Genomic DNA, 22,475 nt, shown 5'->3' on the forward strand with positions numbered 1-22,475 from the left:
ACCTTATATAAGCAGAGTCCCCTTCCCATGGGCAGCTGAATCCTAGCTGTATCTAGTGTCCCATGCACTTGATTGCAATTCTCAACTGGGCATGGGGTGGGCATGGAGGGGTGAGTATCAGAATTCCCAGGGGCTCTATTTCAGCCACACCCCCAGAACCCCAGGAGTCTGAACCTCTGTATGCGATGTGGAGATGTCCCCCAGAGGATCCCAGTGCAACCTCCCTTCCAGAACTGGGAGCTGGGTCCTTCCCCTCCAAGGAGTTCATTTGATCCTCTGCCCCAGCCGACAGTCTGGGACACGAGGCTTGGTGCAGAACTCTAGGCTTGGGTGTGATGCGGAGAACTTCATGGGAGCCCTCGTGTCACCAGGCACCAAGGGGTTCCTCTCCAAACGCCATCTCAGGAAATAGTCTCCTGTCTTTGTTTCCCCAAGCAAGAGGGCGAGACAAGCCAGCCTGACGTGGATGCCCCTGCAGACCTATTTTCCCAACTCAGGAGGCTGTATCCAAGCTCTCAGCTTCCCTCATCCCTTGCAGTCCTCCCACTAGTCACCCATCTCAACTGTGACCGTGATGAGGTGGTTTGCCCAAAAGCAGCCAAAAAACCTGCTTCAGAGGAGAGACAAGGTCTGGAGAAGGTGGCTTAGAGCAAGTACAGGGCTTCTAAGGATGAGTGATATTTAATAATAGTGCGTGTCCTCCTAGCTCAATGGCTTGCACTCAAAGCACCCCCATTTCTTTTTTCTCTTCTTTTTTTTTTTTTTTTTTTGAGACAGAGTCTCGCTTTGTTGCCCATGCTGGAGTACAGTGGCATGATCTCGGCTCACTGCAACCTCTGCCTCCCACGTTCCAGCAATTCTCCTGCCTCAGCCTCCCGAGTAGCTTGAATTATAGGCATGCGCCACCACGCCTGGCTAATTTTTGTATTTTTAATAGAGTCAGGGTTTCGTCATGTTGGCCAGGCTGGTCTTGAACTCCTGACCTCAGGTGATCCACCCGTCTCAGCCCCCCAAAGTGCTGGGATTGCAGGAGTGAGCCACCATGCCCAGCCAGCACCTCCATTTCTTAACACATATTTTTAAGTGTCTTTACTAATTCATGGATCATATAACCTACTCGCACTTCTTATTTTTAAAATCTAATAAAATGCCATTAACTATTAAATGAAGGGAACCTCATAAAAATAACTTATAATTTCAAAAGCCTGTAATTTAACGTATCAGCGTTCAGACACGACCACACTGGAATGGTCAGATGTTTGCGCCTAAACATAGAATTGCTGCAAACACAACAGCGTCAGAAGCAGAGACTGACACAGGTGTGTTGTTCTGGCAACTCAAATGCCATGAGCAGCGTCGTCTTGGTGATGCGATTTTCCAAAATGGTGAATGACTCCTGAAAAAGCAATGGGTACATCCATCTTTCCTTAATTTACCCAGTAGATTTACTGCATGGAAAATTCAGTCTGTTTTAAAGCCGTATTTATACAGGAGAGAGTTGGGATCTCAGTCCAGGAATATAAGCTTGTCTTTTATATGTGTGAAGTCCTGGAGATCGTGTGGCATGCAAGACTCTCTTCCCTCATGTTCCTGGTGTTGCAGGATGGCCACCACCCCTAATGCCACCTCCCTCCTACTACAGTGCCAGGAGCACCTCCACCTCCATCCTTGTAACAACCAAAACTACCTCCACAAATTGCCAAATGGCCTCCTAGGGGCTGAAATAAGGACCTCTTTAGGCATCGGTGTCCCAAGTCAGGAATTGGAATCCCAGAGCAAGAATGTTCTTCGGGGTCACTCTTGTGACAGGCAGTCCTGGCTTGATTCAAGCCGCTGAGAGCACACGGCTGCTTGGAACATGCTCGTCCTCCCAGTGACCTCTCAATCCAGGCAGCATGTAGGGGTGGACATCAGCACTGGCATCCTGGATGCTGGGTGAAGTCACTGACCCGAGAAAACCCACTGGCTTGGGTGACAGTGAAGCCCACCAGGCCCAGATCCCCAGATCCAGGGCGCACCTGCCAGTCGGGGGGCCAAGCTGAGGCGGGAGCTGTCACTGCTTCTCAGCAGTGCCCTGTCTCTCCTGCTCTGTTGTCCCCATTTTCTTTCTTTCTTTCCTCTTGGAAACAGGCTTAATCTCCTGCCACATCTCTTCCATTCCCCCATGGGGTGTCCCTGTAGTTTCGGGATGGTGGCACTTATTTGGGAGGAGAAGTGATGTTTACTCTAAAGACAGTCTCATCCCTTCATCCCAGGAGGAAGGTGGCTCCAGCAGGCAGTGGCAGCAATACCAGGGGGTTTGAGGAAGGGAGGTAGTGAATCCCAAAGTTTCAGCACCTTCTATACTTGGGAGCAGTCACTTTTATTTATTTGTTTGTTCGTTTATTTGTTTAGAGACAGAATCTTGCTCTGTAGCCCAGGCTGGAGTGCAGTGGCGCCATGATGGCTCACTGCAATCTCTACCTCCTGGGCTCAAGTGATCCTCCCACCTCAGCTCCCCAAGTACCTGGGACCATGCCCAGCTAATTCTTTATTTTTTTTGTAGAAACAGGGTTTCATCAGATTGCCCAGGCTGGTCTCAAACTCCTGGCCTGAAACTATCCGCCTGCCTCAGCCTCCCAAAGTGCTGGGATTACAGGCGTGAGCCACTGCACCTGGCTGGAGCGGTCACTTTAAAATGCTGCATGTAAGAGAATATCCAGGTTACTCAGCTTGCTGCCCTGAAGGAGGGTTCCAAAGAGGCCAAGGTTCCCGATCCAGCGTCCATCTGGACAAGGAAGGAAGGAAGGAGGAAGGAAGGAAGGAAGGAAGGAAGGAGGAGGGAGGAGGGAGGGAAGGAAGGAAGGAAGGAAGGAAGGAAGGAAGGAAGGAAGGAAGGAAGGAAGGAAGTCAGTCTGTTCCCCCATGGCTTTCTCTACAGCAGGGAAGATGACTGACTGGCTCAGTTTTTGCTTAGAGGACTCACGCTAGTTAGAACTCTCCATTAGAACTGACCTCAGCATGACTGATGGCAGTATTGATTCCAGGACTGTCTGAGTCAGAAGCACTCCTCCAGGGTGCACTTGATGTATCTCAGAGCTTGGAATCCTTCTACTGGGGTATATTTCAATTAAGGAACTAAGCCCAGTAACTTAGCCTTCAACCTGAATCTCCACCTTTTATTCTGATCTTACCCACTTGAACGTAAGCAGCTCCCCATCCACCCTTCCCGGGGTTACTCTCGCTTTGGACCCTCTCCCCATCTGTGTCCCTGCTGTCTTGCCAGGTGGGTACCTGGCCCTTTATTCTGAGGAATAACCATGGGATAAGCCTGCCCACCCACCAAAAATGATGGGTAACCAGGGGGCTTCTCACTGCCTTTCATGGAATGAATGTTTACTGAGCATCCATTCTGCCCTGACACTGTACTCAGCCCTGGGAATTCCATGGTGAACTTCTGCCCTTGGAGAATCATATCAGAGACAAGAAATCAAAAATAAATAGGCCGGGTGCAGTGGCTCACGCCTGTAATCGCAGCACTTTGGGAGGGCGAGGCGGGCGGATCCCTTGAGGTCAGGATTTCAAGACCAGCCTGGCCAACATGGTGAAACCCTGTCTCTATTAAAAATACAAAAATCAGCCAGGTGAGGTAATCCCAGCTACCTAAGAAGCTGAGGCAGGAGAATCGCTTGAACTCGGGAGGCAGATGCTGCAGTGAGCCAAGACCATGCCACTGCACTCCAGTCTGGGCAACAGAATGAGACTCCGTCTCTAAATAAATAAATAAATAAATAAATAAATAAATAAATAAGTAGACAAATGCAGTCGTCTTAGATAGTGGTACATGCTATGAAGGAAATAAAACAGTGATTTGAAGAAAAGTGGCTTGGGGTGTGGTAGAGCATTAGATAGGGGAGTCAGGAAGGGGCTTTCTGAAAAGGCAACATTTTTACTGAGGCCAAAGATACCAACCATGTGACATCTAGGAAAGGGTGTTCCTAGCAGAAGGCACAGCAGGAGCAAAGGCCCTGAGACAGGAACCGGGTGGGAACGTGCAAAGGACAGAAAGCTCGAGGGACTTGAGCATAGTGAGTGGAGGGGGAGAGTGGTGGGCAGTGAGGCTGGACACATGGGTGGGCTCATCAACCACCCTACTGTCATCCCTGTCCCCGCTCCCATTCACTCATTGTGTCAGCTTCCTATGGCTGCATAACAAATCACCCCAAACTTGGTGGCTGAAAGCAATACACCTTTATTCCCTTATCATTCTGACGGTCTTAAGTCTGAAGTGGTCTCCCTGGGCTGATATCAAATCAAGGTATCAGCAGGACTGTGTTCTTTCCTGGAGGCTCTTGAAGAGAACTCATTTTCTTGCCTCTTCCAGGGTCTAAAGCTGCGTTCCTTGCATCCTTTGGCTTGTGGCCCCTTCCTCCATTTTCAAAACCAGGAACAGAGCATCTGGCTTCCGTGGTGACATCCCCTCTGTAGTCAGAGCTCCCTCTGTAGCCCTCTTATTAAGACATGTGATTACATTGAGGGCCCACAGAGATAACCCCAGGAAATCTGCCCATCTCAAGATCTTTAACATCACAATATATCTGCAGAGACCCTTTCTCCATCCAAGGAAACATATACGGGTTCAAGGGATTAGGATCTGAGATCCTTGGGCTGTTATTCAGTCTACCACACTCATCTAACCAACACCATGGAGCAATGCTCTGGCCCGGCCCCGGGCTAACCAGTGGCTATCCCTGCCGCCATCCCTATGAGGTCTCACTGGACTGAGTCCACTGACCTTGCTTCTAACCCCTCCTTCCACTTTACCACTCACCAGCTATGTACTTTAGGAAAGCCCTTTGACCTCTTTGGGCATCAGTTTTCCCATCTGTAAAAATGAGATGTGGACCACGTGAGCCTTAAGATTTCTTCTAGAACTAGCGTTCAGGTTCCTCGTGAGGGCCAGTGGCTGGTACGCTCATCACAGGCCAGACCACACCTGGATCGTAGGAACTCCACCTCTCTGGAACATTCCTCCAAAGAGAGGAACTCAAAACATCCTATTAGGGCAAGGGTTGCAAACAAGGTTGAGGAGCACACACAGTTCTCCCATGAGTTTATTTGACCTGCAGTTTTCCGGAATAGTGAATTTGTGGTGAAATCACTCTCCAGGCTCTTAAAAAATTCCAAAGAACTGTTAATACAGAGTCTACATCCTTGTGAGGCAACCAGTGGCAGGAGCTGGAAAGGGGCCACCGTGGGGTCTCTCGTCCTGCAGCATCCAGACAGCCCAGTCCACACTTATCCTCACCAGCCTGTCTTCTGCAGACACCTGAGTTTGAGAATCCTGCCAACCTTTGGTGATATTAACAATTAAGTCATGATTGTGACGGAGCCCAAAGGCCCTCTCCTCACTTCCCAGCTGCGGCGTTCATGGTAGAATTCCTCCTCTTGAAAGCATACTTTGGGCCAGGTGTGGTGGCTCACGCCTGTAATCCCAGCACTGGGAGGCCAAGGCAGGAGGATTGCTTAAGCCAAGGAGTTTAAAACCAGCCTGGGCAACATAGCAAGACCCCATCTCTACAAAAAAATTTAAAAATTAGTCAGGGATGGTGGTGCATGCCTGTAATCCCTGCTACTCAGGAAACTGAGACAGGAGGATCACTTGAGCCCAGAAGTTCGAGGCTGCAGTGAGCTATGATCATGCCTCTGTCCTCCAGCCTAGGTGACACAGCGAGACTTTGTCTCTAAAAGTCATAATAATAAAGCATACTTTTCTGTTTAACAAGAACTTCCCATTCCTCCCACTCTAAGCATGATGAAATCTAGAAGAAAAGCTTTGCGGAGACCCCAGCCCCGGCCTCCACAGCCTCCAAGTCTTCCTACTTCCTACTTCCTACTTCCTACTCAGCTCCCAGCGTTCCAGACCAGGTGGAGGCAGAAACCAAGGCTGTTGGAGCATGCAGGGCCAGGAGAAGCAGGAGTCAGAGAGAGTGTGGTGTCTGCTGAAAAATGTGGTCAGGGCCTCCTGCCAGCACCAGCTGCTCCTCGGCGGCCTCCTTGTCTGGTTGGCCAGAATAGGCAGCAGCCCCCGTCTCCCTGTGCCCAGCACACAGGCCTGGCCCACCTGCTCCCCTCCCAGATCCTCGGGGTCTGTAAGTGCTCAGCATCAGGCCAATCGACCAACGTTCAAACTTCCTGGGAAGTCAAGCCCAGGACCCCTTTTCCTTCCGTGCAAGAGGTTGGGGGTCCTGGTTCTTAGGAAGCCACAGTTGGAAGGATCTGGCAAAGATTCTCAGAAGGTTTAGAGATGCATGAGCAACTTTTGGCTTGGGTACAACCATCCAGCTATTGAAGTGGAAGAAAAAAGAATTTAGTTTTGTTCTCTCCAGAAAGCATAGAAAATGCTTACCAGGAGGGAGGCGGAACTCCACATCTGGCCTTATAGGAGGATGGTGGTGAAAAAAGGAAAGGAGATAGGGAGGCTGACATCTCTAACCCAGAAGGAACCTTGCTGCCTACTGCTAGAGCCTGGGCCAGAGAGCTCCCAGCGAAATGGGTCTCCCAGTGTGTCCGTGGACCACCTGGGGTGCTTCTGATGACGCAGATTCTAGGGTTCCCTCCTAGACCCACTACTCAAACTCTCTAGGAGGAGAGCTCAGAAATCTGAGGGGGATTTGTGTGTGTGTGACAGAGTCCGTCTCTGTCGCCCAGGCTGGAGTGCAGTGGTGCAACCTTACCTCACTGCAGTCTCAGCCTCCTGGGCTCAAGTGATTCTCCTGCCTCAGCTTCCCCAGTAGTTGGGACTATGGGCAAGCGCCATCACGCTCAGCTAATTTTTTTATTTTGTGTATAGACAGGATCTCACTTTGTTGCCCAGCCTGGTCTGGAACTCCTGGGCTCAAGTGAACCTCCCACCTCGGCCTCCTAAAGTGCTGGAATTACAGGCATGTGTCACCATGCCTGGCCAGGAATTTGAATTTTAACAAGCCCCTCAGTTGATCTGGATGCACCCTGGAGTTTGAGAACCACCAAATGTGATCACGTGATAGCCCCGGGAACACTGGCCACCAGAATGCCAGGCTCACTGGGGGATGGCTTTTCCAGACGGAGAAGGACACCTGAGAGGGGTGGGTGAGGGCCATTTAGTGAAGGCGAGCTCGTCAATTCCATCTGGGAACAAGGGACAGCTGGTGAATAAGTCCTTGCAGATCCTTGGGTGAGCATAGAGCAAGGATGGGGAGGAACTTGGAAGCGTCACGTTGAGATGCTCAGCCACATCTAAACCACTGAGAGTGCCTCTCCATGGGTAGGAGTACAATTTTGCCTCCCAGGGGGCATTTTGCAATATCTGGAAGCATTTTTTGGTTGTGACGACTTTGAGGATAGGGTTGCTACTGGCATCTAGTGTGCAGAGGCCAGGAATGCTGCTCAAACATCCTCCAATCCACAGGACAGCCCCGGCAATAAGAAATTATCAGGCCCCAAATACCAGTAGTGTGGAAGCAGAGAAACTCTAATCTAAACTGAGATTATTCCAGGCAGCTGGGCAAGACCAAGACTCATGAGCTCTGTTAAAGGGGAGTTACCATCCAGACATCTCAGAAGTCAAAAGAGGCCCTGTCCATCTCCTGTGAGCTCTCAATATATTTTTAGTGAATAAATAATAAAACAGGCCAGGTGCAGTGGCTCACACCTGTAAGCCCAACATTTTGGGAGGTTGAGGCAGATGGATCACTTGAGGTCAGGAGCTGGAGACCAGCCTGGCCAACCTGGTGAAACTCTGTCTCTACTAAAAATACAAAAATTAGCAAGGCGTGGTGGTTACAGATTACACGTCTATAATCTCAGCTACTCAGGAGGCTGAGGCAAGAGAATCGCTTGAACCCAGGAGTTTGCAGTAAGCTGAGATCGTGCCACTGCACTCCAACCTGGGTGACAGAGACTCTGTCTCGAAATAATAATAATACAACAGAGTTACTAAATTTATATATGAATGAATATATTCAACACATCTACCCCATTTGGAGAGAACATGTAACATCTAAGTTTGAGGTTCTTCTCAGATAGGAGGTCCAAGCAAATGCTGCCCTCCCAGAGGCCCTCCACATAAGCCCTGTACACAGTGACTCTCAGCTGGGACAACAATGAAGAGAGATCTCATCTGCAAGCTCTTGTTGCCTGCTGTGTGACCTCTGACAAATTACCTAATCTCTCTGGGCATCAATTTTCTTAGTTCTAAGTGGAAATATACATCACTCATGTTTAGTTAGTGCTGATTATGTGCTAGGCATTTTACATGCCTGATCTCATTAAATTCCCAGGACAGGTGGGACATGAAGTGGGCCATCAAAGCTGAGCAGGAGTTGGCTCTCAGCAGAGGGAATATGGAAGAGCAACCTGGGGAGCTTAAGTATAAACGTAAGGGTGGACACGGTGTGCTCCTGGGGAAGAGGGAGGAGTCAAGAGATCAGGGCCAAGAATGGTAGGAGGCAGGAGTCTGGAAGGGAAGTAGAGAATTACCGAATTCCTGGGTTCCGTGAACAAGACATGGCAGCTTAGAAAGTGTCTGAGTGTAGACCCCCAGCAAAGATGCCCCCTGATTGGAGCCATGTATGCCTTCAATTCCCAGTCTTTGGAGCCTTCAGGTTTCCGGCGGTTGCACTGTCTGACAATATAGCCTTAAGCCACATTTGGCTCTTTAAATTTAAATCAATCCAAGTTAAATAAAACTTAAAATCTAGTTCCTCCATGACAGTAACCTCATTTCAAATGCTCAATTGCCACATGTGTCTAGCGGCTATAATATGCGATAGTGCAGATATGAGACATTTCCATCATCGCAGGACGTTCTACTAGACAGAGATGGCATAGAGGAATAGTCACTGTTCTACACAGAGCTAGAGGTTTCTTTCTCTGTTTCTTTCTGATCCTCCATAAGCAGTAAGAGTGATAGCAGGTGCCACACTGCTAAGTATCATAAGCTTTACCTCCTTTAATCATTGCAGATATTATTGACCCTATTTAACAGATGAGTACACTGAGTCTGAGACAGGTGAAGTGTCCAGAGTTGCATAGTTTATAACCAGCAAAGCCAGGACTTGAACCCAGTTCTTCCCAATCCACAGCCACATCCTTAACCAGCATGCTACACTGCTCCTGCAACCCCAGCAAACAGGTGGATCCAGGTTGAACAGATTTGTGGTGATAAGCCAGATATTTCCTTCAGACCTGGTTATCACTGACAGATTGTGGGTTGAGAATTGAACTAAATCTGCTTCTGATTTTGCTTCTGGGTGAAGGGAAGCAAAATAGTTCAACCTGGATGTTTCTCATGATCCCGTATTAAAAATATCCTTCCTGGGTGGATCACTCGAGGCCAGGAGTTCAAGACCAGCCTGGCCAACATGGTGAAACCCTGTCTCTACTAAAAATAAAAAAAAAAATGTTTAAAGTTAGCTGGGCATGGTGGCGCACACCTATAATCCCAGCTACTAGGGAGGCTGAGGCAAGAGACTCACTTGAATCTGGGAAATGGAGGTTACAGTGAGCCGAGATCACGCCACTACACCCCAACCTGGGCGACAAGCAAGACTCCATCTAAAAATAATAATAATAATAATAATAATGTGTATGCCCGTCACACAGGACTCCAAAATTAAGTTTTCGTTGGCAAAACACTTCAACTGCATTATTTAAATGAAGGTCTTAATGGATTAAAAAAAAAGAATGATGGTAAAAGAAACTCTCTCTGCAAATTCACATAAGACAACCCATGTGATCATTTCCAAATTGCCTGGGTAATTGTACCTTGTAATTTTTGTAAATTGGCTTCACTCCACAGGAGATGTTGGGTTACTTGCTCTGTAGCCTCTGGCTTAGAGTGAGCATCCTAACCAGTTTTTCCTATCTCTGTTTTAAAAAAGGAAGGATCTCCTGTAATCCCAGCACTTTGGGAGGCCAAGGCAGGCGGATCACCTGAGGTCAGGGGTTTGAGACCAGCCTGGCCAACATGATGAAGGAACCCAATCTCTACTAAAAAAAAACAAAAATTAGCTGGGCATGGTGGTGTGTGCCTGTAATCCCAGCTATGTGGGAGGCTGAGGCAGGAGAATCGCTTGAACCTGGGAGGCAGAGGTTGCAGTGAGTCGAGATCACGCCACTGCACTCCAGCCTGGGCAACAGAGTGAGACTCTGTCTCAAAAAATAAATAAAATAAAAAAGGAAGGATCTTGGCAGCTCATCAGTAACACCTAGTTTCAAATCCCAGCTGTACTATATGCTGACGATGGGGCCTTGGGAAACTTACATACCCCTCTGGGTTCGGTTTTTTCATGTGTGAAATGGGGACTTTTAATGTCTGTTGAAATTAAATGGAATAACTTCTGTGCAAGTACGCGGAATGTTATAGAGGCTCCAAATACATTAACCTCCTCCCTTCTCTGCTGAATCCTCACTTATGGTCATGTGATGTAGGATCAGTAGTTTCAGAGCTGAAAGGGAACTGAGTGACATTTAGAGCAGCACTCTCAGCAGACGATACTTCTGTTTATGATCATGTAGGTAACCGTTAACTTGGGAAATGCCTGTAATCAAGAGCCACTCTGGGTATGTTTTGGTGACATTTTAAAGAGGGTGAAACAGAATGTTCCCTCTGACGAATTGCAAACCTCTCCAGGCAGAAGAGCGGAAGTGGCTTTGACGTGGGCCTCAGGGATGACGTGAAACACTGCAGGCAGGGTCTCTGAGTGGCCCAGAGGGAGCTGCTGGAGGGGTCACTGGGGGTCTCGCTCTCAGAGCTTGGACCGTGGCTTCTGGTTCATCCAAGATGACTGTCATTGTACCAGACTGGGGGATAGAGGAGTCCCCAAAGCTAGGAACATAGAACAGAAGGCAAGACAATGGCCAGTCTTAATGCCTGGGACCCAAACCAAGATGAGCCACAGGGCAAGCTGCATTGCCCAGTTAGACACAGACAGAGGCCATGGTCAGAGTCAAATTGGATAGGAGAGCCAAAAGGAGAAAGGCTGTTGGGAAGTAGGAGGGCAGTACTTGGAGAGTAGAAGGACTCAGAGAGTAAGACAGGTCTGATGAGGCCATCTGGATTTTGGTGCCCACTCCTATCTCCATCTCAGAGGGTGGCCAGCTTGTGGAACCTAGCTGAGATCACCTCATCCTGAGCCTGTTAGAGTTCAGGGACAGGAAGCCAGGAAAACTTAGTGAGTAAGAAGTCAGATTCTGGCCAGGCCTGGTGGCTCATACCTGTAATCCCAGCACTTTGGAAGGCCGAGGCAAGAGGATCACTTGAGTTTGGGAGTTTGAGACCAGCTTGCACAACACAGTGAGACCCTGTCTGTACAAAAAATTTACAACATTGCCAGGTAGGGTGATGCACGCCTGTAGTCCCAGCTACTGGAGAGGCAGAGGTGGGAGGATCGCTCAAGCCTAGGAGGTCAAGGCTGCAGTGAGCTAGGATTGCACCACTGCACTCCAGCCTGGGTAACAGAGCAAGACTGTCTCCAAAAAATGTCAGGCTCTAGCATCCAGAACAAGCCTGGGTTTGAATCCACCATCACTAGCTGTGTGACTTAGGCTAGTGACTTAACCACTCTGAACTATAGTTTCCTCACGTGATGATTGTGAGGATGATGCTGGTGGTCATGAAGATGCTGGTGTGGTCATGATGCCAAGGAGGAGGAAGAGGATGGTGATAATGGTGATGCTGCTAATGAAGGTGATGGCACTGATCATGAAGATGAGGATATGATGAGGTTGACGATGATAATGATGAGGGTGATTATGGTGATGGTGATTATGGTGGAGGCTGATGAGGCAAGTTAGATGATGATGATTACAATAATGATGATGGTAACAATGAGAATGATGGTGGCTATGGTGGTGACTGTGGTAGTGGTGGTGATAAAGATGATGGTGATGGTGGTGGTGGTGATGATGATGACAGTGACAACCCCTACTTTAGAATGGATTGTCATTCTAAATGAGTGGGCTGATGAGTGGGCTGGAATACTAGGCTTTGCTACTGTGTGACCTTGAGCAACTTAGCTTCTCTCTGTCTCCCTTACCCCATCTGTAAAATGCTGATTAACAATCATTCCTGGATAGGCTTAGTGGCTCACGCCTGTAATCCCAACACTTTGGGAGGCTGGGGTGGGAGGACCACTTGAACCAAGGAGTTCGAGACCAGCCTGGGCAACATAGTGAGACCCCATCTCTACAAAAAATTTAAAAAGTTAGCCAGACATGGTGGTACACCCTTGTAGTCCCAGCTACTCAGAAGGCTGAGCAGGAGGATCACTTGAATCTAGGAGATGAAGGCTACAGTGAGCTGTGATTGTGCCACTGTATTCCAGCTGGGATGACAGGACAAGGCTGGGAAAAAAAAAAAAAAAAAAACAGTCACTCCTGTCTCAAAGGGTTGTCACAAGAGTTAAATGCACTAAAACACATGGCCAGGCATGGTGGCTCACGCTTGTAATCCCAGCACTTTGGGAGGCTGAGGCAGGGGCATTGCTTGAGCCTAGGGGTTAGAAATCAGCCTGGCCAGCACAGGGAGAACCCGTGTCTAATATAAATAAAATAATAATTTTTAAAAACCCACATGTAAAGTGCTTGGCACATAGTAAGTGCTTAATAAATGCTATCTGTCCTTATTAATAGTATTATTATTTGTATCATTATGTTCCCTTTATTTTCCAAATCATTCTGTTTGTTCTGAGCTGCTATTGTTCAAAGCCAAAAGTCTTAGGGTCAGAATAACTTATTACCCAAAGCCCACAGGACCTTTCTATCCTTCCTGCCTCCTACTTTTTCCACTGGTAGGTGTCATGAGCATTAAGTTGTCCAGGGGTTCATGGTACATGGACTATTACTAGGAAACAGGCCTCCTGTGTTCCCAGATCCATGGAATGAAGAAGGGAGCGGGACAGGCAAAATCCTTCTCCTTGCCATCCTGAAATGATGTCCACAAAGATAGGGATATGCCAGCTGTCAAAGTCCCCTTGGATGCGCTCCCTTTGTGATTGACACCCGGAACTGCCTTCCCACGTGTCACTGTCGATCTTTATGAAGCAGCGGGCTGGGTACCCAAAGCTTGCTGGCTCATAACGAGTTATGTGAGTGAGCCACTGAGGTTCTGTACAGACTCAGGACTTCCAGATCAAAGCAACTAGCAGTCCCTCCTGATGTCCCCTTCCTCACCTGCCCCACCTTGCCTTTCAGAGATTTGGACGGCAAATCACACAAACCTCTGCCCCTGGGTGTGGAGAACGACCGAGTCTTCAATGACCTATGGGGGAAGGGCAATGTGCCTGTCGTCCTCAACAACCCATATTCAGAGAAGGAGCAGGTAAGTGCTTGATGCCAAGCTGGTACTACTGCTTCCCATGCCTTCTCGACCCCTCCCAGGTGGGAAGCTGAGGGGAGGAAAGCTAAACCCTAAACTGTGTCGTGATGGAAAGCAGCCGCCGTGGCTGGAGAACTTGGGATGCCGAGGACAGGAGTGCTTATCCTCCGATGTGGACCTTGACTTTGTTTCTGTGTGGTTTGGTATTGTTTGTGAGCTTGCCATTTTTCACATTTTAATTCTGTTTCTACCGGGAAAGGCATTCATATGGCTCCAAATTTAAAAGATATGAAAGATACATGGTAGCTGGTCACAGTGCCTCATGCCTGTAACCCCAGCATTTTAAGAGGTCAAGGCAGAGGACAGCTTGAGGTCCAGAGTTCAAGACCAGCCTGGCCAACATGGTGAAACCCTATCTCTACTAAAAATACAAAAATTAGCCTGGCATGGTGGCGGGCGCCTGTAGTCCCAGCTACTCAGGAGGCTGAGGTAGGACAATGGCGTGAACCCGGGAGGGGGAACTTGCAGTGAGCCGAGATCGCGCCACTGCACTCCAGCCTGGGTGACAGAACGAGACTCCATCTCAAAAAAAAAGAAAAAAAGAAAAAAGACAACCAGCCTGGGCCACATAGCAAGACCCTAACTCAATTAGAAAAAATTGTCTTAATTAGTAGAGCATAATGGCATATACCTGTAGTTCCTAGCTACTCAGGCAACTGAGGCAGGAGGATCACTTGAGGACAGGAGTTCAAGGCTGCAGTGAGCTGTGATATAGCACCTCTGCACTCTAGCCTGAGTGACAGAGTGAGACCGTGAGACCCTGTCTCTTAAAAAAATTGAAATAAATAAGCAAAAAGATACATAATAAAAAGCTCTATATGTCCCTAATTCCAGTCACATAGTTTTCCTCCCCAGAGTCAAGCAATGTTAATGGGTTTTGTGTGTTCTTTTAGCCGTGTTTTATGCATTGACAAACACACACATTATTTTTGAATATTTTTACACAAATAAGAGCACATTACACATGTTGTTTTATACCTTGCTTTTTCACTTATTAACATATCTTAGAGATTAGTCCCCATTAGTAGGTAAAGAGGATCTTGTTTCCTTTTTTACAGCCATATAATATTCCATTGTGTGATCATCCTGTAATTCTGTCAGTCCTTCATAATGAGCCATTGTCAATATTTTGCTATGACAGTGCTATAATGAGTGACCTTGTGCACATACCTTGTTTGGCACATGGATAGGCTTATCAATAGAATATGTTCCTAAAGCCCAGGTATGGTGGCTCATGCCTGTAATCCAATACTTTGGAAGGCTAAGGCATCACTTGAGCCCAAGAGTTTGAGATCAGCCTGACCAACATGACAAAACCCTATCTCTAAAAAAAAGACCAAAAATGAGCTGGGCATGATGGCACATGCCTGTTGTCCCAGCTACCCTGGAGACTGAGCTGGGAGAATCACCTGAGCCTGGAAGGTCAAGGCTGCAGTGAGCTGTGATTGTATTACTGCACCACTGCGCTCTAGCCTGGGCAACAGAGGGAGACCCTGTCCTAAAAAAAAAACAAAATAGAATAAATTCCTAGAGGTGGAATTGTTGGGTCAAAATTCATGTACATTTGTGATTTTGGTGGTACTTGCCATAGTGGTTGGATCAATCTTACCAGCTAACTAGGAGAGCGACTGTTTCCTCACAGCCTCGCCAACTCCATCTGTTACCCAACTTTTTAGTCTTTGCCAATCTGTTCAGATGTGTTTTGACAGCTAAGTCAGTATCAGTTACAAAGAGTGACTAGATTTGGCTGGAGATCAGCAGCGCTTTTGTCTCACCTGTCCAGTAAGCTGATGGGCCAGGTCAGGGTAACCCTAAGGAAGCGTGTGAATTTCACACCCATCCTCTGCATTGCAGTGAAGTCGGGGTGGAGTGACCGGTGGGAGGTCGGAATATAGGGGTGGCCTAGGTGACTCAGCAAGTGATGACCTGCTTTATTTTCCTGATGCTTGGCCTACAGATGGCAGCTTTCACTGCCAGCACATCTACACAAGGCCTCAGAGCCTCTCTACATAGCTTCAGCGGGGAGGACGAGACATTCTAGAGCCTTGGTGGCAATTGCTTTCCTTAGCCACTGATGGCTGGCCAGGAAGGCAAGGGCATCAGGGTTTCTGTAGTGGGTGAGACCCATGATCCCACTAGCTGAATGCCCCTCTAGCAGTGGCGTCTGGAAATGTTTGGTGGAAAAGCACAACTCTAGACTTTTATTATGTTGTCTTCAAAAGTCAAGACCACACCATAAGCATTAAGAAGCTATTCTCAGGCCGGGCGCGGTGGCTCAAGCCTGTAATCCCAGCACTTTGGGAGGCCGAGACGGGTGGATCACGAGGTCAGGAGATCGAGACCATCCTGGCTAACACAGTGAAACCCCGTCTCTACTAAAAAATACAAAAAACTAGCCGGGCGAGGTGGCGGGCGCCTGTAGTCCCAGCTACTCGGGAGGCTGAGGCAGGAGAATGGCGTAAACCCGGGAGGCGGAGCTTGCAGTGAGCTGAGATCCGGCCACTGTACTCCAGCCTGGGTGACAGAGCGAGACTCCGTCTCAAAAAAAAAAAAAAAAAAAAAAAAAAGAAGCTATTCTCCATTCATGATTAAATGAACAAATATGGTTTAAAGCTCTTTTATATTTTCTTTCTTAATTGAAAACAAAGAGGTATGGCCATCATATGAGCCCTCACAAGACAAAGAAAGACAGTAAGAGGCAGCCTCGGGCCAGATCTAGCCTGCAGACCTGATTTGTTAGGTCTACACCATATTGTATTAAGAGCTAATTTATAGTTATATTTTAAATGTACAGCCAATGTTTCAGATTTTTACATAAATATATCTACAGCTTCTCTTTAAAATTTACATAATCTAAGGCCAGGTGCGGTGGCTAACACCTGGAATCCCAGCACTTTGGGAGGCCGAGTGGGGCAAATCACGAGGACCAGCCTGACCAACATGGTGAAACTCCATGTCTACTAAAAGTACAAAAATTAGCTGGGCATGGTGGCGGGTGCCTGTAATTCCAGCTACTCGGGAGGCTGAGGCAGGAGAATTGCTTGAACCCAAGAGGCGGAGGTTACAATCAGCCAAGATTGTGCTACTGCACTCCAGCCTGGGTGGCAGAGCGAAACGCTGTCTAAAAAAAAAAAAAAAAAAAAAAAAAAAAAAAAAAAAATTTACATAATCTGACCACATTGTGCCTATACTCTTTTTTTTTTTTTTTTTTTTTTTTTTTTAAAGACAGGGTCTTGCTCTGTCTCCTAGGCTGAGGTGCAGTGGCACCATCTTAGGTTACTCACTGCAACCTCAATCTCCTAGACTTAAGAGATCCTCCCACCTCAGCCTCCCAAGTAACTAGGACTACAGGCTGGTGCCACCAGACCTGGCTAATTTTTTAGATTTTTTGTAGAGACAGGATCTCGCTATGTTGCCCGGGCTGGTCTCGAACTCCTAGTTCAAGCAGTCCTCCCTTCTCAGCCTCTTAAAGTGCTGGGATTATAGGTGTGAGTTGCTGCAGCCAACCATACTCTTATGGGGCAACAATCTGCATAGACTGAATAGCAGCTGCCCCCTCTAGACAGAGTGTGGCTTTCTAGTTGGCCACAAACCTCACCACTCCCTATTGTCTCCCTCTTATTAAGGCCAGTGTCCATTGTCATTTATAGTAGCATTAGTGTTTTTGATTTCTTATAATAGAAGGAAAGTTAAGTCTTTTCGTATCTATGTTTATTATTATTATTATTATTATTATTATTATTATTTATTGTGAGACACTGCTATCTCTGCTTACCGCAACCTCTGCTCCTGGGTTCAAGCAGTCCTTCCTGCTCAGCCTCCCGAGTAGCTGGAATTACAGGCGTGTGCCACCACACTTGGGTAATTTTTACATTTTTTGGAGATGGGGTTTCAGCATCTTGGCCAGGCTGGTCTCGAACTCCTGGCCTGGTCCACCTGCCTTGGCCTCCCAAAGTGCCGGGATTACAGGTATGAGCCACTGTACCTGGGCCCATGTCATTTTTATAAGTGGTAGGAAGAGATGGACCAAAAGGTTCATGTTTTAAGAAAGATTTTTTTGGCTGGGCACAGTGGCTCACACCTGTAACCCCAGCACTCTAAGAGGCCAAGGCAGGAGAATCACTTGAGCCTAGGAATTTAAGACCAGCCTGGGCAACATGGCAAAACCCCGTCTCTACAAAAAAGTATAAACTATTAACTGGGCGTGGTGGCATGCACCTGTAGTCCCAGCTACTTGGGAGGTTGAGGCGGGAGTATCACTTGAGGGAAGTTGAAGCTACAGTGAGCCGTGATAGTGCCACTGCACTCCAGCCTGGATGACAGAGCAAGAACCTGTCTCCAAACAAACAAAAAAAACCTAAGAATATTCTTCATTTCTACACACACAAGTCTTTATTTTTTAATGTGCGACTAAGTGTCCTGTTTTGAAGTTACCCAGCCTTCTTTACTGGTTTAGCTTACCCACCTACTTAACCTCTAGGTATCAGTTTGTAATTCCTGGTGTGCAGTAACCCTTGAGATCTCAATTCGAAGGAAGAAACAGCGGAGGCCTCGACCCTGTGAGAAAGACACTAAAAGTCAATGCAGAAATCTGAGCAATGGCAGACTCTGGTCATTTCCTTGCACACTGCCCACCTTAGTTAGACAATGCCAACTTGAAAGCATAACTTTGGTCTTCAAGCCTGAGGAGTTGAGCTCAACATTGAGAACAGGGCCTCAGGGTTTTGAAGATCAGATAAGCGTTTGCCTAAAACAAAATGGAAAAAGGCGTTATAGTAAAAGGAATGCGGGGCCACGCCTGTAATCCCAGCATTTTGGGAGGCCAAGATGGGAAGATTCCCTGAGGTCAGGAGTTTGAGACCAGCCTGGCCAACATGGCAAAACTCCTTCTCTACTAAAAATACAAAAATTAGCCGGGCATGATGGTAGGCACCTGTAATCCCAGCTACTCGGGAGGCTGAGGTGGGAGAATTGCTTGAACCTGGGAGGTGGAGGTTGCAGTGGGCTGAGATCGCACCACTGCACTCCAGCCTGGGCGACAGAGCGAGACTACATCTGAAAAAAAAAAAAAAAAAAAAAAAAAAAAAGGAATGGTTGTAGCGGATAACATTGCTTTTTTTTTCTTGCTAAGGATAATTATTAGTTCTCTGAGGTTGTCTTTGGTGCTAACAATAACTGAGACACATGCTGAGTTTTGACATCATCCTAAAGCCTCTTATCGTAATAATCACCTTAAGTGAAAAGCTACCCTAGATAAATAGAGTGAGGACATACCTGCTGTTGGGCCATTCTCCCTGCACAAACTCAGGACTGGAAGGAGGACCACTAGCCTTTGCAGGATGTGATGATGAAAGGACAGGAAGATGTATGGAGAGCTTGCCTTAAGGCCTCTGCTAATATAGAAATTCCGTTTGCTTGGAGAAGGGAAGGACTTTGAGGGTGCTGGAGAAAGGGGGTAAGACTGAATCTTCCAAGGTGAAGTAAGTCTGCCGAGCAGTTTTAGCGTAGAGAGTTCCTGGGAGCATGACTGATAGACCAGCAGAGCTTGGGATTTACATTCATCTTTGCCCACCATCAAATCCTTAATGTAGGATTTCACCCAAAAAGATTTAAAACCACGGGTCAGGCCGGGCAAGGTGTTTTATGACTGTAATCCCAGCACTTTGGGAGGCTGAGGCAGGCAGATCTCCTGAGGTCGGGAGTTCGAAACCAGCGTGGCCAACATGGTGAAACGCCGTCTCTACTAAAAATACAAAAATGAGCCCAGGCGTGAGAGCACACACTTGTAGTCCTAGCTACTTGGGAGGCTGAGGCACAAGAATTCCTTGAGTCTGGGAGGTGGAGGTTTCAGTGAACCGAGATTGTACCACCGCATTCCAGCTTAGGCAACAGAGTGAGACTCTGCCTCGAAAAAAAAGAAAAAAAGAAAAAAAAAGTCACGGGCCTGCGAAATCATCCTGATCCTGTTGCCTGAGATTCAGTTTTCCAAATGCCTCTCAGAAATAGCGCCGTCAGGAGGCAGAGACCCTAGCACTCGGATATATTTGAGTCCCAGCTCCAGCACAAAGGAAACAGCCCTGTTGTGGCCTGCTAGACATCTCCATAGGCACAGGCTTCAGAAATGCTTCCCAGGGTGAGCAAATTAATAGCAAACACGATGTTCTCCTTTCCATTCTGAAAGATGGTCTCCTAACCTCGCCTCTACCTGCTCAAAGCTACTGTACCTGGAGCTCCTGGAATCAGCTTCTATCCTTCCAGTTGTAACCCACATTTATGGCTTGTTTAAGCATCCACAGGGGGCCTGGCATTGTTAATGACACAAAGAGGAACCCAGCCACTACCTGCAATCCTGAGTCAGGAAGGCATAGGTGGAGGTTGAGAAGCAGCTGGGCAAAGCAGCAAAGCAACTGCCAAGCACTGGGCAAAAGGCAATAGAATGCAATTGAAACGGGATGGATGCAGGTTAGACATAAGGAAGAACTTCCTGACACAGGAGACTATAAACCCCTGGAGGAAATAGTGAGGTCTGACTCCTTGGTAATCCCAGAAGGGATCCCCACCCTCTTCCATGCTCTTATTTGTCTAGATTCAAAGAAAATCAGCCCTAGAGGCATCTTCTTTTAAGTCCATCTCAGGAGGCTGAGGCATTAATCTTTATCTAGCAGTCATTTCTCTTGCCAACAGTCTGGGTCACTGTGGGTGGGGCCAGTGAGACTTGAGTCCGCCATCACAGAGTGCATTGTGTGTATGACTTTGTGACCCTCATCTTCACCACCCCCTTGCAAATTGCATCTGGCCTGGGATAGTAGATAGAACAAATCAGTTCATCTGTCACCATTCACTCGCTAACCTGCTGTGTGCATGGTTCTGGGGTAGGAGCAAAGCTGAGCAAACATAGACGTCCCTGCCCTTGAGACCCTCACAGATGTGTGTGGGGAGAGACTCGTATAAGATTCAATTAGTGCTGGCCGGGCGCGGTGGCTCAAGCCTGTAATCCCAGCACTTTGGGAGGCCGAGACGGGCGGATCACGAGGTCAGGAGATCGAGACCATCCTGGCTAACACGGTGAAACCCCGTCTCTACTAAAAAATACAAAAAAAAAAAAAAAAAAAAGATTCAATTAGTGCTGAAAGAGAGAGGAATACAAAATGCTTTGGAACATAATTACCTCAGCAGGTAGGTACCAGGGAAGGTGTACCCCAGGAAGTGACACCTGAGCTGGGTTTTGAAGCTAGGTAGGAGTTTGCCCAGAAGAAAATGGAAAAAGGCATTATAGTCAAGGGAATCATTGTGGCTGATACGTTGCTTTTCATTTTTCTTGCTAAGGATCGTTATTAGTTCTCTGAGGTTGTCTTTGATGCTAACACAACCTGAGACACATGTTGAGTTTTTGTTGTTGTTGTTTTGTTTTGTGTGGTTTTTTTTTTTGTTTTGTTTTTGGTTTTTTTGGTTTGTTTTTTTTTTTTTTTTCCTGAGATGGAGTCTCACTCTGTCACCCAGGCTGGAGTGCAGTGACCTGATCTCGGCTCACTGCAAGCTCTGCCTCCTGCATTCACGCCATTCTCCTGCCTCAGCCTCCCCAGCAGCTGGGACTACAGGTGCACGCTGCCACACCCTGCTAATTTTTTGTATTTTTAGTAGAGACGGGGTTTCACCAAGTTAGCCAGGATGGTCTCGATCTCGTGACCTTGTGATCTGCCCACCTTGGCCTCCCAAAGAGATGGGATTACAGGCATGAACACATGTTGAGTTTTGACATCATCCTAAAGGCTCTTATCATAATAATCATCTTAAGTAAAAAGCTACCCTAGATAAATAACATGAGGACCTGCTGTTGGGCCATCCTCCCTGCACAAACTCAGGATTCAAATCAAGTCCTTCTTCCCTTCCTTTCTTATTAAGCATCTGTTTCCCTTGCCTGTCTAGTTTGCCTTCCTAAGAGAGAAGGGGTAGAATCGTGCTCTGTTTGGGGACAGAACATCTATTTTCAGATACCAATTAAGCGTCAATCAAACCCTTAGTATGACGTACGAGTAGGGACAGGGTCGGACCTGGGGAAGTGGTGTTTCCATTTGGGGTTCTCTCCTCTTTTCCGTCCTTCCCACTGCCCTTGCCCCTCCCTCCAGCCTCTGACTGGTAAAGGCGATCCGATAGAGAGATGACTGTTAAATTGAAATCCCACTCCCCAAGCTCAGCCGCCTCGGGATCATGGCATTTTCTCACCCCTGGGGACACAGGGCTTGTTAGCTGCTTTCAAAATGTCAAAATCTGTTGAGAAGATTTTCCCTGCTTCCAGGTAAATGACAGCATCCTCCCAGCTTCTCTAGAGGCGCTAAATTATGAGAAAGGTGGGGGACAAGCTTGCGGGCCATTTCTTTCCCAATCTTTAGGGGATCCAAGGTCGCCAGGATGACACCAACTGGCCAGCTACTGCTGGCCTTGCTGAAAACCAAAAGGGTGTAGCCAGCCCCAGCCAGCCTGGGTCTGAATGAAAGCAAACCAGTAAAATGCTCCACCTCTTGGCGACAACCCAGCACGCTCACCGGGAAACCTTCTAAGTCAGCCCTGATTCATTATGTCAGGATAAAAATAACAGTAATAATGGCCCAGCGTAGTGGCTCACGCCTGTAATCCTGGCACTTTGGAAGGCCAACGAGGGTGGATCACTTGATATCAGGAGTTCAAGACTAGCCTGGCCAACATGGTGAAACCCTGTCTCTACTAAAAATACAAAAATTAGCTGGGCGTGGTGGCGTGTGCCAGTAGTCCCAGCTACTTAGGAGGCTGAGGCAGGAGAGTTGCTTGAACCCAGGAGACAGAGGTTGCAGTGAGCTGAGATCATGCCACTGCACTCCAGCCTGGGCATCGGAGTGAGACCCTATCTCAAAAAAATAAAAAATAAAAATAAAATAGTAACAGTGATAACAATATCATGGAGGCAGGTGTGTAGTCATTTTAACCCTTGGACTCATGAGCCCACAGCACTGAGGCCAGGAGTACAGCGCCTACCTGGTGACCTTGGTCAGATGACTAATTATTAATGGCATCTGTGCTGAGCCTCCTTTTCCTAATAGGG

General features: G+C 47.6%; 1 protein-coding gene across 2 annotated transcripts in view; it reads left to right on the forward strand.

Moving 5' to 3' along the window:
- NOS1 (nitric oxide synthase 1) overlaps nt 1–22,475 on the forward strand; it is a 190,594-nt gene that overhangs the window by 78,937 nt on the left and 89,182 nt on the right. For both annotated transcript variants that reach the window (XM_033220447.1, XM_033220448.1), the window contains one exon: nt 13,216–13,342. In XM_033220447.1, coding sequence (XP_033076338.1) covers nt 13,216–13,342 — 127 coding nt within the window. The remainder of the gene's footprint in view (nt 1–13,215; nt 13,343–22,475) is intronic.

The sequence above is a fragment of the Trachypithecus francoisi genome, unplaced genomic scaffold (assembly GCF_009764315.1).
Source record: "Trachypithecus francoisi isolate TF-2019V2 unplaced genomic scaffold, Tfra_2.0 Lachesis_group11, whole genome shotgun sequence".
Taxonomy (NCBI): domain Eukaryota; kingdom Metazoa; phylum Chordata; class Mammalia; order Primates; family Cercopithecidae; genus Trachypithecus; species Trachypithecus francoisi.